Genomic DNA, 15,752 nt, shown 5'->3' with positions numbered 1-15,752 from the left:
TAGGATGTATGCTATATGTACTGCGTACAAAGAATCTTGTTATATAAAAAAGCGACAAAGCAATAGATACGTATATTAAGAGTTCTGAAGAGGCCTTTTTTCCACGTTCCGGAGCGAGGGAGAGAGAGAGAATAAACACAAAATAATTTTTCCAATGATTTCCTAGAATCCATTTTCCCCAACCTTGGATCGAATAACCAGCATATCTTGCTCTTGTTCTAATTCGGTCAATGATCCACAGAATGTAGGAACTAGCAGCTTTGAGAAAAAAAGAAGAGGTATTAGGTCTGATGTCATGTTTTTTTGGCAAATCCGAAAACAAGACGAACGTATTTGCTTCTTGCCCAAAACGTACCCCATCACCAACTCGGCGTTGATTCCTGGCTTCCAAGCGTACCCAATCAGGCACGTTACCAGAGTTGGGTGGTAATCCAGATGGTTGACCAAGAGCTTCTTCTAGAGTTTCTTCTCGCTTCCTTTGCCTCTCAACAACATCTTCTCGAGGTTCTCGAACTGCCGCTATAGATGGGTTAGAGAAGTAGTGTTAATACTGATAATGTAACTCTGACGTACACCGTTTTTTGGGTTGTTTTTATTCTCACCTGGTGCATGTCGTGACAGTAATGTAGAGTACTCATTTTGTAATTGGAATTTTCGTCGTTGAGTGAATTCGGCCAAATCTTTTCGTAATTTACGACGTTGACCCTGGTTTGGTAAGACGAGTTAGTCTCTTGGTGGAATCGATTCACAGAATAGACAAAAAAAGGCATCTGATATGTCGGAATGCGTGGATGCACTCACAATGAAGGTATCCTTGGCAGACTTTTGAGCTGATACAAACAATTCAATGGCAGCAGCTTTAGCCATTTGAAACTTGTTTTCAGCCATCTTCAATTGAGCTTCCTTCTTTTCTTCAATCTCTTGCAATCCTCGTGTAAAGTCTGGATGTTTGCCTACAAGACGCAAAAAAAATTATTCACAATCGCATGACTCACACGCCGACCAACGATGTCATCAAAACAACATGTAACTTACGAGACTTGATTCGTTCTTCTTCAATAGCCAATTCCTGTAATTTGAGATCATAATACTTGGCAACAGTATTCTCTACTCGACGTCTCAAATCCAGTGACTCGGCACGAGCTGAACGAACAATACGCTTCCTTTCTAAAGTTTCTTCGTCGTCTTCATCTGCAGCTTCAGCAGCTCCTATTAGATGAGTATAAGGATGGTGAGTGTTTAATGATAATACAATGAAAAGGTCCTCTGATAGGAGATTTTTTTTTTTGGTTGCGTCACAGAAACAATTCAAACTTCCCATACCTTCATCGTCTTCCTCTTCATTATGATCTTCATCCGACTCATTTACAGGAGTATCACCATTCGAGAAATGTGATCCAGTATGTTGCGATCCTTGAGAACGAGCATCGTCATCGTCATTATGACGCTTGTCCTCATGATCTTTGGCGGTATTGACAAGTAATCGACTTTTAGATTGTTGAGTTGTATTAGGTTTAGTTGATGCTGTACCTGCCGAAGCAGCAGCAGTTGCGGCAGCATTAGCAGCAACACGAGGCAATCTTTGCCTTGTACTTGTTGTTGTTGTACTAGTAGTAGGAAGTGGTGGTCCTTCATCACCGGTTCCAAAATCAGCATGTTCCTTTTTGGTGCGTCGACGTTTGGCAGGTAATTGCTCTTCAGCATAGTCATCGGGACTTTCATAATATTCGACGGTGATTGTAGATGGTCGCGTCAGTTTTCCTTCACCTCGTCGTGGTCGACCTCGTTTCTTTGATTTACTGGTATCGTCAAAGTCTTCCTCGTGTGGAGCAGCACCACCAGTAGCTGCCTTTTCGTCACCAGTAGATGAAGACGGTTGTTGCTGTTTGCTGCCTTTAGGTACCATATTGGCAGCGGGAGATTCAGCACGGACGGAAGAGGGAGAAGGCTGTCTAGAGATATGAGGTGATTTGACACTATTTATTAGCGATTGACGTTGACGTATAGTTGGTGAGTTTGCAGTTTCCATCATAACGACAATCTGTGGTTCCTCTTCCTCTTCACCTGCATCAGCAGGCTGTGATGCAGCATTTTTACTATCAGGAGGCGGTGATTGGTTGTCGGGATCGTCGTCGGTCATTGGATCATTATGTTGTGGTGAGTTTGATGCGTGCGAGGAGACTTCCATCCCAGGACCAGCAAATGAGCCAGCGACTGATTCCTGAGAGCGAGAGGCTGGAGATGCAGTTGATGATCTAGAACTGGGCATTTCATATAGGTTGTGTGTTTTTAAATGAGCTTGGTTGTGCCTTTGGGTTTAATGGGTGATGGCTGAAGTTGTGTGAGTGGTGAAATTGAATGGATGTGGATAAAACAACGGAATTGTATGGCACGAGCTCGAGAAAGGGGACCTTTGTACTTGATATGCGTATTATAGGCCTAAAATGGTGCTAGATTGTGTAGAAGGGGTGCCTATGGGTGTGTGAGATTGAGTTGTCAGAAAAAGAGAGTTTGGTGCTTTCATTCCCGCTCAATAAATCATTCGATAGTCGCAACATACAGCTTATGCAACTTGTAGTGTGAACACACCTTGTCTTTGGCCGAGTCAGCCTCCTTTTGAGATTTTCTCGCACTGTTTTAATGGGATGTTAAGAACAAGACGATTTGGCACCGTTCGATGCAACGATTGAACAGTGCCGTGGAAGAGGACAACGCGGGCCTATACGCGTCTTTGGATTCGACATTTTGTGGGCCAGTTCTATCTCCGAGCTCCTGTTCATCGATCTCTAAAAAAGCGTTCGCTATGGGTTGTCGCATCACACTAGGAAACCAAACAGCGGGCAGAAGACTGATGAGTAGACATAGTTTACAGTTTAAATAGTGAATAATGAACGAATCATCTAGTTTTCAGGTATATTTGATGTGTGGATTTGCGTGAATGTGTGAACATTGCTTGGTTGATCGTGCAGTACCGATACTCACGTAAAGATACACGATAATTGATAGACTCTGTTCATTGTACGTTCTCTAACGACTAGAAGCTCCTGTCTCCATAAGTGCCAACAAAACTCGTTCAAATTCGAAAGGTACTTCTAAACTTGCTAACATGACCAAATCCCACGAGGACCAAGTCAAACAGGCTCAGATGGAGGGCACGTGGGTCAAGGCCACAACTATCAACGGCCAACTATATGAAGGATTGATATTCTCTTTTGACGAGATCTCGAAATTACTAGTATTGCAATCACCACCAACTACTCCAGTCACAAATGTCCTGGCTCCTATGAAATACGACTTTCATCTGCTTAAAATAAGCTTCATCAAAGAAATCACTCCACTGTCGCCACCATCTCATATCATAGTAGGAGCACCTGCACTGTTAAACGGACATGCATCAACATCACAACCTGCTAATAGTGGCAGTAAAACATTAGCACAGCAACAGCAGATATTCTCACTCGCCCCCATCACCCCAATCCCTCTCGATAAAATACAGCAACGGGAAGCAGCTGCCTTACGTGCCGAACAACAAAAACTATCACGAATCAATGTAGGGGCTGGAGAGCAGGGACAGGTTATATTCGATACATTCGCAAAGACCATGAAAACAAAATGGATTAAGGACTCTATAGTTGTCGCCGACGAGGTCGTCATACCTCCGCCGTATATAGTCGAGGGGTGCAAGTTTGTTGATGGGAAGAAGCACGATGCTGGGCTTTTGGAACGAGTAAAGGTCATGCTCGATGCTCAACGTAAAAAGATGGGGCTTACATAAACCGCTTTTGAATAGTAAATAAAGTCACAAAGTCAGTACATTTTGCAAACACTGTGTAGTAATAAGAGACCGGTTCGGCAAAGTCAACTACTCAACACAACATACAATCTTGCTTAAGACTTATAAAAACTGCTTTTATTGAAATCATTATATTGGGAACTACTTCCTCCATCACCCTCCATCATCATCACCCAAACGGCCCATGATCACACCCCATTTGCAAAGAAATAAACATTGAAAAGCAACAAAAAGAAGAAAAAAAAGAGCAACAAGAGACACCTAACTACTGATCAAATTATTTACTGACGGCCATGCTAATGTTATTTATAAGAGGAAGAAGGCGTGGTTTGACTTTTAGCCTTGACCTCTTCAAGCGGCAACAAAAGTAGGGGCAGCTTCAGTTGGTGCAGCGACAGTCTCGACGGGCTTGACTTCTTCAACAACGACTGGAGCGACGACTGGAGCATCCTACAACCACGAAAATTGGGTTAGCTCAGCTTTCTCGGTTGTCACACACACTTTTAACGTCCAACGTGATATGCAAGGCTTGTTTTTCTCACCTTTTCGGCGGCTTCAACGATAGGGGCAGTTTCAGCAACAGGGGCAGCAGTAGCAGGAGTAGCCTTCTTCATGTTCATAGAAGACAACTTCTTCTTCAATTTCTCAATCAAGCCGTTGGTCTTCTTTGTGGCGTCAGCAGTGATGTTGGTGGCAGCGTCTTTGGCTTTTCCAGTAGTTTCGGTTACCTTGTCACCAGCAGCTTTCTATAAGATGAGTCCGAATAGGTGTTGTGTTAGCCCCAAAAGTACGTGTGCATTGCCACTCTAACATAAAACATAGTAACATATGCATACGGTAGTTTCGGTGACCTTGTCACCAGCGGCTTTCTACAGTGTTCCGACAAGATTACGTATATTAGCTTCAGGTTACATAGCACCAATGCAAGAATATTGCGGTTTTTCTGCAAACACATGACCACCAATGGGTGACAAGATCTTGCACATACCATGGAGTCAGAAGTAGCGGTTGAGGCAGCATGAGCTTGCTTCTTTGCACTCATCATCAAGGTAGACATTCGTTTCTGGAGTCGCTTGAGGGTACCATCGTCTTTGGGAGCAACAGGTGTTTCACTGACGGCTACAGCTTCTGCAGGCTTAACTTCATCAGTTGCGACCGGAGCTGCGGCAGCTTTCTTTGGGGCGAATAAATCCTTGATGTGTTGCATCACTTGTGCCATTTGATTATTGCTTGAAGGTTGTTTGATCTTGTTTATAGGTTGGGATGTGATTTTGGATTTTTGGGTTGTGTTTCGGTGTGTGTGCCGTTTTTCTCTCTTTTTCGGAGAGGCTTATGAACAAACAAGAAGTCGCAATAATACTTTCTCGCCGAATTGGCTGTTGAATAGCAAGAAAGACCTGGTTGGTGTTTGCCTCTCGTCGTTGCCTTCGATCATTCGCGAACTAAGTTTCGTCAAACGGCAAAATTTCAGCACGTGGTAATTGTTCGCACGGTACAACATCTCACTGCAACAAATTCTCGCGTCTAGCGCCATTTTCAGTGATGCAGTCATCGTAAAGCCCAGAGTCTTTCATATACAAAAACACAGCCAACAGCCAATCGTCGTTTGTAACCAATATGTGTATGTACAAGCAAGGTGACTATAGACAAACAAGCAATTACGCACCACTTTCTAATGAGCGTATGTCGCTTTGCAAGTCTCGGAGTTCCGCTTCCGATCGTATGACTTCGTTTCTCATGATATGAGATTCGGCCTGGATGGAATCTATGGCTCTCATGATTTTGCGCAATTCTTGTTCTTCCATTTGCTGACCTACATTGAAACGAAGGTGGTGGATTGGCTAAGACACATGGCATCTGCACATTTGCGACGCGTACTAAACATTTGTTGAGCAGGTCGACGAGGTATCGAGTTTTTCTGATGTGCCATCAATAATTCATACATGTCTTCAGTTGGCTCATTGAATACCTAATCGGATGATGTGAGCAGCGAGTAGGACTGTGTGCACGAAAGACAAAAAAAGCTATGAGTCAACACATACAATCTCATCATAGTGCTCCAAGTGGACCGTCTTTCTCGTGGTAAGAGTAGTATCGTCTTTAGGGTAGAGTTGCAAATGATGATAGAGCGTCACGGCCTTTTCAGTCCCATCTTGAACATAGACTTTGATCATGATTTCGAATTCACCCCATCCTGTTTCGACACATTCGAATGGAAACCTGTCGATATCTGATGAAATATTATAAATTAAAGGTAGAGTCTGTTGAATGAATACCAGTAATACCACAGTTTGACACCTACTTCTGACTTGAGGAACGAATGATTCATGTAATCGAAATGAAGCCCGCTTTACAAAGTAGGATATGTCTTCTCCGTTGATGCCACGTACAAAGACAGTCCATCTGTGAGTATGAGCGTCTGGAACTTGTTCCTTTTTTGGGTTTATGGGCACTGATGTTGATCCATAGACGATCGGAATTGCAACTTGAACTCCCTGGATTGGTTTGAAACGGATGGTAGTAAGAAATAGCGTTGGTGCAAATATACAATTAAGAGGCAGGAGAGCACTTTACCTTCTTCCTCTGCACAGTCATGTTTTGTGAAAAGCGGATTGCAACTGAAGTTTTGGTGTTGCGAGGAGGAAGCAGTGAAGCAACGAACACCAGGTGCGTTGTTATCACTTGCTACGCGTCAGAGGCGTCCAATCGCATCGTCGGACTCTTTCAACTTTCAATGAATGTGGTGATCTACTTGCACGCGTTGCAACTTGCAACTGACCAAACAATCTTTCATGGTAGAGCAATGCCAGATCCCTACAGGCTCGAACTGAATGTGGACAGATTCTATCTCAAGGAGGTGCTAAGAGGTATGCTGTACTTCTTATTCACTCTGAACGCCTCTTTTACTGACTCACTCTCAAACCAAGCACTATTACACTCGATTATCTACCACCGAAGTTTCAGCATGACAAGGCCATATGAAGTCAACTTGGAAGCACTGGACGTAACTTATGCAAGTGTCCATTCTATTCTACAAGGAATTGTCGCATATTCGTGACAAATCAATCTCACATTCGGTGTGATTTGGTAAATTAGATAAGATTAGATGATCCCGAGATCGAGGGACAAGTAGACGAGAAGATATCTACTTTTGCAAGAACATTGGATTCATATACTGGTCTAGTCAAAGGACAGGTGTGTGGAATCGTGTTAAAACGGAAACTTGTGGTCTTTGAGCACGCATTCTGCCGTTTCAAGTGTTGCATGTTGATCCGTTCTCGACATTCACTTCAATCTACGTTTTATGTTTACATAGATTGATGTCATGTTCTTTGAGAAGAGAGCCAAAAAGTATTGGTTTACGAAAGCTGAAGAGGAAGTGTGCTGGGAGGTATGTACGGAGACATTGTTTGCTCCCTAGCATTCGCTGGGCTGAATACATGCTTTTGAATTTATAGCAATGGACATTGGCGGTCAATGTGACACTTGCAAGATCTGAACGAGGTAAAGTGATCCTGCTGAAATCACAGGGTGGTTTTTGGCGAACAGTACTCTAACCCAACTCTTGTTGCCACCAGAACAAATCGAGTCTCGAAAGGCACTAGAGCGACAACTCCTCAATTGCCTGTTCAAAATATCGGGGAAAACGAATGAAGAAAAAGACCATATACCGCCCATCACCAACCAGGATACCTATCCCTTTCCATTCCAGATTGTCACGACCTCGGCATCAGAGACTTCGTGGACGTCTGTCCTCAAGTCATATCTACCATCATAGATAAGCTGTTTCATATATTTCCATTCCGTAGATGTATCTTAGGCAAAATCAATAATAGATTGCACGATATATGCTCGTTTCCGTCTTTGTTTCTACCTTTCTCTTCTGGGCTCGTTGCCGCTCTCTCTTCCGCGACTGTTTTGACTGGCGCAGGAAGAAGGGAAAACAAGGAGAAAACTGGGTGGATGATTAGAGAGATATTTATTGAGATGCTGGCGGTGGTGCTCCAGGCTCCTATGGCTCTGTGATTCCTCTTTAATCACTCACTCTCCCCGCCTTCTCCCGCCTTCCGTTTTCGAAGCAACATATCACTTCACAGTGTACTGAATTTCTGAGCCGCTTCGACCAGTTTTTTCTGTATACCAGGCTCTTTGGCACTGTGGCCCGCATCAGGTATCTAGAGAGTTCAGGCGCTGGTTAGATATGAGATACCTTTTGAAAACTAGCTTCGAGACCCACCAAATGAAACTCGGCTTCTGGCCATTGTTTGTGCAAATCCCAGGCGGTGAATGCTGGGCATACTACATCATAACGGCCTTGCACTATGACGCCTGGAATGTGGCGTATGAGGTCAATGTTTTCTAGTATCCATTCATCGCTTTCAAACCATCCAGCGTGGAAAAAATAGCTGCATTCAATACGAGCGAACTGAAGACTCCATACGTCCGAATCCACCTTCTTTACAAGATCAGGATCTATCACAAGAATGGCGTCAGACGTTGGACATATATGTCTGCCTTCACAAACGACGTAACAAATTACCAACTTGCAGTCTGGACGTTTTTACTTCCCACCCTGCCCAAGCCTTTGCGCATTTCAGCTGCTCGTTCTCGTCACTTCCAGTTAAGCGCTTGTAATAGGCAGCAATCATGTCACCTCGTTCTTCAAATGGGATAGGCTCTAGATATTCTTCCCAAGCATCCGGAAATAGGTAACTGGCCCCTTCTTGATAAAACCATAAGAGTTCTTTCCTTCTCAATGTAAAAATTCCTCGTAGTATGAGTGCCTTGACTCGTGTAGGGTGTTTTATGGCATATGTGAGTGCCAACGTACTGCCCCAAGATCCACCGAAGACGACCTAATGTAGTTGTCAGAAACACGATCGAAATAGCGGCGATACTAACTTTACCCAGGAATCAACATTGCAAAGCACTCGAATACGTTCAATATCGTCGATGAGTGCAAATGTAGTATTGTCGTCCAATTCCGCAGCTGGAGTTGATTTGCCAGCTCCGCGCTGATCAAACAAAATGATGCGATACACGCTCTGATCAAAGTATCTTCTATCGTCACTAGATACTCCTCCTCCTGGACCACCTAATAGCAAGGAACGTTGAGCGTCAAATGTTGCGAAATGTGACAGCTCACGACAGACACAGGACCTTCAAACTTAAGCTCCCAAAGACGTAAAAATTGGACTGTATTTTCATACAAACTTGACTACCTTTTGAAATTGTATAGTCCACTTACCATGGAGAAAAACAACCGGCTTCCCATTTGGGTTTCCACATTCGCAAATGTAGAGAGTGTGAATTGATGTCACCGGTATAAAATGCTCTTTATAAGGCTCCACTGGCGGCAATAGAAAGGACATGTTTATATGACCACCTTCTCGTCTTACTCGATGTTTCGATAAAATGAAAAGCAATACAATGCGACAATTGGATTTGGTACAAGCTTGCAAACAGAGGGCAAACAGGGCTAAATACCCAAAGTTACGCTTCTGTATACGTGTAGAAATCGAAATGCGGTAGAAATACGTAATAAGTTGCAATTCCTGTGAGTTGGCTGCAAGTATTCAATTCATACCAAACTGTAGACTACTCTGTCATGTACTACAACGTGTTGAATGTAAAGCCTAGTACAGCAACAGACGATATCCGTAAGGAATATCTTAAGCTAGTGCTTCAGGTATCGCTCCAATAGTGATCGCTACGTCAAGTTTTATCTAATAACGTGTTTTTTCTTGTTGCAGCATCATCCAGACAAGCAATCTGCCAATTCAAACAATGATGCATCGAATTCTGAATTCCAAAAGATTGTTTTGGCATGGGAAACATTGAGTGATCCTGTCAAAAGAGCTCAATATGATGCAAATCTGCAAGGTTGGGACAAGCATCTTGTCACAGTGTTTGGATTTTGGGAGAGTCGTGCTCTTACAACCGTTTTGGATATTTAGAGCAATCTAGGCAAAGAGCTGCCATTCATGAACAAGTCCGTGCTGACGACATGACGTTTGATGCGGAATCAGGTATCAACAACATCGTAATGTTTGCAGATCTTCAGAGTTCTCACAACACATTGTCCACATTATTCCAGGGATTTACTCGTATGCGTGTCGATGTGGCGGGTCGTATCAAGTCTATGAAGAGGATTTGGCGGATGGGCCCGTTGAAGCGCCCTGTAGCAATTGTTCGCTGCACATTGAAGTCTTCCTCCAGTAATCTTTGATCTGGAAGACATTCTCATGTGGAGGATCACTTGTTATTTTGTCTAATTTATCTAAATATACTATAAATTATAGGAATCTTCTTGTGAGGTTCGCCGTTTTGTGGCACAGATTTCTGATTGTCGAGTCGACGCGTTTGTATTTCACGGCAGGCACCGGATTTAGGATATCAAGGAAAATGACTGTGCCAGCAATTTGATAAAATTTTGATGGCCTTTATCTATTGCTTCGATTTCTTGTGACTTCAGTCGCAACACTGGTAAGACATAAGCTTCTCTTCTATTTTCAGGTAAGCAACAGCCACGACGAACACCGTCACAGTGCTCACCATTTGGGATTGTCAGTCTCAATCGATTGTATCGGTTGCGGTTAGCCTTCAATGGCTGATGAAGGAGGTCCATCAAGAAAACGTCCAGCAGAGCAGCATATTGGTGAAGTTGAACAACGAAGAACGAGACTAGACCAGTCAGACAGAAATGAAATGTTAGTAGATAAATTTAGAAGCCTGCTTATCATGCAAATGCTGCTACTAATCTGCATTGTGATTAGTGAAACATCTACCACTGTGACGCAGAATCAATCTCTGGAGCTTCCATCGTCGGTGTCTTCATCTCAAGGTGCTATATTCTCTGTTTCTACCATTTCGTCCTCGTATTTTAAAGTTTTCTGTTTTCCAAAGCTTCAGCATCCACCTCATTTGGTGAATCTGAGGACTTCTCTGTTGTATTCCTTCTCAGGTAAGACATGAGAAACAAGTGTCGCTAATGAATGGAATTTGAGGGTTTAATATCTCCGAACTTCTCAAATGTAGTGACAAAGAAGGAGAGACGGCCACTGTGTTCCAGATTAGCGAAGATCTAACGAATGAAGATGGGAACATTCAATGTAATCGGATTGCATATCCTGCCAACGATAGAAACGGTCGGGAGGCACAATTCATCACTGATTTCAAACATTATGTTGAGACTGCCACGGTGATTGTGCCGTGTTTGTCTCCGTGGTTTGAGGTTTGAGTTGCTTTTAATGTTTCATTTGGAACACATCTTAAAACCGATTGTTTTCCGTTATCTAGGCTTCTTCTATGGCTCTGCTTGCACTAGATCACGCATTAGAAATGCGCAAATCTGTGGTCCCTGTAATCTTAGATCGTGGGATTCGAAAGGCTTGGTATGTTCGTCTTTACTTTATGGAAGAACTCGACTACTAGAGTCAACCTGAGTATCATCTAGGTCTAGACTCGCGGGGATGAAGTATGTGGATTTTTCAGGTGACCGTAATCATTATACCTCAAAGATCACCGAACTGGCTCAGGACATTCGAAGCCTTCATCGCGGACGAGATTCCCAGCGTCTAGATGAGTGTAAGGAATTTGATGTGATGCTGAGTTACTCGTAAGTAACCTTTATGGGAGGGTTTATGCTGAAGTACTTAACAAACAAGGTTCTGTTCTCTAGATGGGCTCAACAGCCTGTTGTCGTTCAACTTCGTGACGCTCTAAGAGCAGCTGGCTTGAAAGTCTGGGTTGATCTTGAAGAAATGCGTGGAATCCTGGTTCAAAGAATGGATGAAGCCGTGAAGAAGTCGAAAGTCATTATTGTGTGTGCCTCCAAAGCCTATGTCGTAAGTCTAAGTTTGTATTATTTTCGGTGAAGTGGACGGACACCAGCCGTTCTACAATGCCAACCTTCTTCTGGTTATAAACTTTTAGGAATCGAGAAATTGCGGTTATGAGTTTAATCAAGCTATACTTTGTAGAAAGCCCATAGTCGTGATTCGAATGGAAGCAGGTCCCTTTGAAAATTTTGAGATCCGCGCAAACGGATGCCCGAACCTGCATTTGAAAATCAGAGCCCTCTCTGGACAACGAATCAATGAGGTTTCAGTCTATTTGAACCCCGATTCTCCAGCAGAGTACCAAATCGACCAGGCATTTTCATCGTTGTTGGTCAAAGTAGTTAAGAATCATCCAGGAAGCCCTTTATTGTACGAACGCGAACTGACGGTGCATCAACGGGATACTCTATCGGTTACGCCTGTAAATGAGCTTATCGAAAAGCTTCGGACGCTGTTAAAGCCAGAACGAGTCACCTCTATTATCGAAACACTCTACTCTAAACTGCAACCGAAGGAGAGTAGTAGAGGCGAGCTCATAGACCAAGTTATGAATTGGGTTGATGCAGGGGTTGAGAGTGCTCTTGCTGTCACTGGTATAACAGGAACAGGGAAAAGTGTCTTCGCCTCTGCAATATACAAGGCGGCTCACGGGCGTAGGATACAAGACAATCAAATTATTCCTATTGCCTTCTTTTGTAGAGAAGGCAAGCATGAAATTAATCGTATGATGGACACGATTGCTTTCCAACTTGGTAAGAGTGCTGAGTTGCTCAGCTTTGAGTGCCTCCCTTTCTAACTTATGAATATCTCAAATTTCTCTCTAGCTGAGTTTTCGGACACGATTGCAACTGAAGTTTATAGAGCATTGACGCAAAATCCGAATTGGCATCAATTAGATGAATCCAAACAATTCGAACTGCTCATATTGGGACCATTGAAGAAACTGAACCTTACATCGACAACGATAGTTATAATAATTGATGCCTTAGATGAAGCTGTTCCGCAGAACTCTGTTGCACGAGCTCATTTACTGGAAGTGCTGAAATCCGAATTTTTCCAGCTGTCGAAACACATGAAGCTCATAGTCACTAGTAGAACAGAAGAAGATATCAACTACACCCTCCAAGATGTTGAGACATACCGAATTTGCCTTACAACAGGCGACAGGAGAGACATTGAGAGCTATATCCGATATAAAGTGAAAAGCCTAGCCTTTACACTCGAAGATGTGAGTGTGAAGAGGGTCACGACGGTGCTCACAGAGAGATCCAAAGGTGTCTTTCTATGGGCTGCAATGATCTGTGAACTAATAGTGGCTCCCATGACGTCCGCAAATAAAGCTTCACATAGGTACATTGAGGGTATTAGCGATGGTCTAGTGTTAGCCAATGAGACGATAGTTATGGATCCCATGTATGAACGTATTCTCTGTGGAGCATGTGTTAAACTCCAGGACGCAAATCCTGGATCCGAATGGCTATTGAGCTTCCATTATGTAGTCGGTAATCTTCTTGTCTTGAATGAAGAGATGTCTGTGGATGATATGGCAGCCTTGTGGGCGGATTGTGATGTTGATACTGATTCGAGGAAAACCTTGAATCGCATGAAACAAATTATTCGAGAAGTCCTACGTCGCTTAGCTTCTCTATTTGAAATGATTGATGACAAGATTTGTATAATCCACCACTCGCTATTAGAGTATCTCACTGACACTGAACGGTGTACAACTCGCCAATTCCTTATAAACGTTGAGCAGTCCCATAAGAATCTTGCCTTTCGAACTCTCAGGACATTAAACAATAACATTATCGATGATCCAGACACAGTCCTTATAGGACTCAACCTCCCAACCAATCAGCAATCTCACATCCGTTATGCTTGCCAGAACTGGTTTGATCATCTCGAGAAAGCAGGTACAATAGACGAACCCATAATTACTGAGCTTAGGGCATTTTGTGAGTGGTATGGATCAGCTGCTCTTGTACAACAAGTCCAACGTGGTTCGGATAAGATTGTCAAATTACTGTTACGTTATGGTAGAGGACCGGAGTTGCTACGAAGGACTGACGATGCCGAAACAAGATACCTTCCATCGCCTCTTTTATACGAGGCTGCAAAAGCTGGGCATGATCAAGTGTGTGAGGCCTTGCTGCAATATGGTGGTGCCGATGTAAACTGTAGAGGATTCTCGTATGGTGATAACCTCCAGGAAGGAGAACGTCACCGCCCGGCGTTAATTATCGCCTCTATGAACAAACACACTAAGGTTGTAAAGGTCTTACTGGACGGCGGAGCGGATAAAACGTTGGGTGATGCCCATGATGATGATGTCAAAAGTTTCGTTCCTACGAAAGCTATCGCAGAACTTGTTGGATATACAGGCGGAGCCTTCTTCGTGGAGTTGGGAGAAAACCTGGTAAAGTCTTCTAAAACTGTGCACACTTGTCAAACACATGCTGACCTTTCGGTTTTCTAGGACCCAATTCATCGAGCCGCATCTAATGGCGAACTTGGGAATGTTACTCGGATTCTTGATGATGATCCGATGCTTGTGAATCGGCCGACTACTAGTCATATATCTGCTAGAGGGAGGTCTCCTTTGTTTTACGCTGTCTCGAGAGGATATTTTGATGTTGCAAATCTGCTCGTGAGACGGGGTGCTAAAATAGACGCCAAAGATTTTAGTGGTTGCACTGCCCTTCACCTTGCTGCCGCCGGTGGATTTCACAGGATTGTCAATCTCCTCCTTGAGCATAGCAGAATCCCACTCGTAAATATACAGGACAATGAATTGATAACCCCACTGCACCGAGCTTGTGAAAATGGGCGATATAACGTTGCAGCTCTCCTCATCCATCATGGCTCGGTGGTTGACATTCCTGATGCTGATGGTCGAACTCCTCTCCAATATGCTGCTACTCATGGACATTCCGATATTGCCACACTTCTTACACAACAGTGTTGGAATGTCTTAGTGCCTTCGCCTACCGGAAGAAAGGAGACTCCTCTCCATTCTGCAGCTCAGAAAGGACAGCTGTCCGTTGCACAATACCTTGTTTCGCAGGGTGCAATAGTAGATGCGATTGATATGCAAGGACGTACCCCTCTTCACCTGGCTGCTCAAGAAGGTCACCACGAATTGGTAAATTTCTTGATAGCAGTTAATGCAGAAAAAGATGCCGAATGTGATAAAGGCTTCACCCCTCTTAACATGGCCAGTTTGAACGGCCATATCCTTGTAGTAGAGTGTCTCATCAATCGCGATGCCGTGGTTGATAAAGCCACCGTGGAAGGGCAAACGCCATTTTACTCTTCAATTGGTGAAATGTCTCATATAGATGTTGCTACAACTTTATTGAGCTATGGCGCTGATATTAAAGTTGTTTTGAATAAGCATGCTTCACCACCGGAACGACAAGGATTTACGCCACTCCATCGAGCATGTCAAATGGGTTTACCTGAATCTGTGACCTTCTTGCTGGATAATGATCTTCAAAATATAAAGGCAGTAGACGTACTAGGAAGGACTTGTCTGCATGTTCTTTGTGAGGTGACTGAATTGGAGGTAGGTCTTATTCTCGTTCGATAGGTATGTGGTTTACACTCTGCTCTATTAGACGGGTCATTGGGCTGTACTCGGTAAACTTTTGGAGGAGCTTGCCCTTGAAACAGACGGTCGAGACAGTAATGGACGCACTGCCGCTGATATTCTACGTGCTCACATAGGTGGATATCGGTTTTCGCAGATTCAGTGGGGAGACGATTGTCCCGCATTGAAGAGCCTCATGAAAGATTGTTTAATTCCAATTTTAAGACCAAAGTTGTTAGACATCATTGATAAATGGGCTGAGTCTTCAGGCGTCGAATCAGAACTCCGTGACTTGGACAGGGTAGGACTGCTACGTGACCTATTGCTTGATGGACACCTCATGAATGAATTAATTAATCACCATAACCCTGCTACATGGGAAGATCAAGATCTTCGGCAAAAAGTGTCTAACATTCGCAGAGAACTGAATGGGCTTGGACCGTGGGGCCAATGACACCAACACATAGAGACTATACCAATATATTATAATGCTGCCTTTACATAATTTACCACTAGCTGTTTTTGCCAA

At 43.5% G+C, this 15,752-nt stretch overlaps 7 protein-coding genes across 7 annotated transcripts; 4 read left to right on the top strand and 3 right to left on the bottom strand.

Annotated features, from left to right (window-relative positions):
• Window positions 1-162: 162 nt before the first annotated feature.
• Window positions 163-2,269, bottom strand: SmJEL517_g02298 (uncharacterized protein; the record flags this gene model as incomplete). Its single annotated transcript, XM_031168226.1, has 6 exons — window positions 163-258; window positions 356-519; window positions 603-705; window positions 802-953; window positions 1,036-1,209; window positions 1,324-2,269. 6 exons carry the CDS (start codon window positions 2,267-2,269, stop codon window positions 163-165), a joined length of 1,635 nt encoding a protein of 544 aa, XP_031025812.1.
• An 837-nt stretch (window positions 2,270-3,106) lies between these two features.
• On the top strand, window positions 3,107-3,775 carry SmJEL517_g02297 (uncharacterized protein; the record flags this gene model as incomplete). Its single annotated transcript, XM_031168225.1, has 1 exon — window positions 3,107-3,775. The coding sequence occupies one exon, from the start codon at window positions 3,107-3,109 to the stop codon at window positions 3,773-3,775; it is 669 nt and encodes a 222-aa protein (XP_031025768.1).
• A 1,676-nt stretch (window positions 3,776-5,451) lies between these two features.
• On the bottom strand, window positions 5,452-6,388 carry SmJEL517_g02296 (uncharacterized protein; the record flags this gene model as incomplete). The annotated part of the gene is made up of 5 exons (XM_031168224.1): window positions 5,452-5,606; window positions 5,672-5,762; window positions 5,836-6,023; window positions 6,096-6,288; window positions 6,368-6,388. The coding sequence occupies 5 exons, from the start codon at window positions 6,386-6,388 to the stop codon at window positions 5,452-5,454; spliced, it is 648 nt and encodes a 215-aa protein (XP_031025767.1).
• A 208-nt stretch (window positions 6,389-6,596) lies between these two features.
• Window positions 6,597-7,571, top strand: SmJEL517_g02295 (uncharacterized protein; the record flags this gene model as incomplete). The annotated part of the gene is made up of 6 exons (XM_031168223.1): window positions 6,597-6,660; window positions 6,721-6,797; window positions 6,890-6,988; window positions 7,110-7,184; window positions 7,252-7,297; window positions 7,372-7,571. 6 exons carry the CDS (start codon window positions 6,597-6,599, stop codon window positions 7,569-7,571), a joined length of 561 nt encoding a protein of 186 aa, XP_031025766.1.
• A 313-nt stretch (window positions 7,572-7,884) lies between these two features.
• On the bottom strand, window positions 7,885-9,165 carry SmJEL517_g02294 (prolyl aminopeptidase; the record flags this gene model as incomplete). Its single annotated transcript, XM_031168222.1, has 5 exons — window positions 7,885-7,968; window positions 8,031-8,266; window positions 8,334-8,649; window positions 8,701-8,888; window positions 9,042-9,165. 5 exons carry the CDS (start codon window positions 9,163-9,165, stop codon window positions 7,885-7,887), a joined length of 948 nt encoding a protein of 315 aa, XP_031025765.1.
• Window positions 9,166-9,401: 236 nt separating this feature from the next.
• On the top strand, window positions 9,402-10,015 carry SmJEL517_g02293 (uncharacterized protein; the record flags this gene model as incomplete). The annotated part of the gene is made up of 4 exons (XM_031168221.1): window positions 9,402-9,482; window positions 9,547-9,676; window positions 9,751-9,822; window positions 9,891-10,015. The coding sequence occupies 4 exons, from the start codon at window positions 9,402-9,404 to the stop codon at window positions 10,013-10,015; spliced, it is 408 nt and encodes a 135-aa protein (XP_031025811.1).
• Window positions 10,016-10,399: 384 nt separating this feature from the next.
• Window positions 10,400-15,677, top strand: SmJEL517_g02292 (uncharacterized protein; the record flags this gene model as incomplete). Its single annotated transcript, XM_031168220.1, has 11 exons — window positions 10,400-10,503; window positions 10,570-10,637; window positions 10,700-10,757; window positions 10,832-11,027; window positions 11,093-11,187; window positions 11,250-11,411; window positions 11,475-11,640; window positions 11,729-12,386; window positions 12,459-14,050; window positions 14,111-15,199; window positions 15,252-15,677. 11 exons carry the CDS (start codon window positions 10,400-10,402, stop codon window positions 15,675-15,677), a joined length of 4,614 nt encoding a protein of 1,537 aa, XP_031025810.1.
• Between the last annotated feature and the right edge of the window lie 75 nt (window positions 15,678-15,752).

This window comes from Synchytrium microbalum (assembly GCF_006535985.1).
Source record: "Synchytrium microbalum strain JEL517 chromosome Unknown SmJEL517_scf0009, whole genome shotgun sequence".
Taxonomy (NCBI): domain Eukaryota; kingdom Fungi; phylum Chytridiomycota; class Chytridiomycetes; order Synchytriales; family Synchytriaceae; genus Synchytrium; species Synchytrium microbalum.
This window is presented reverse-complemented; position numbering and strand designations above follow the sequence as displayed.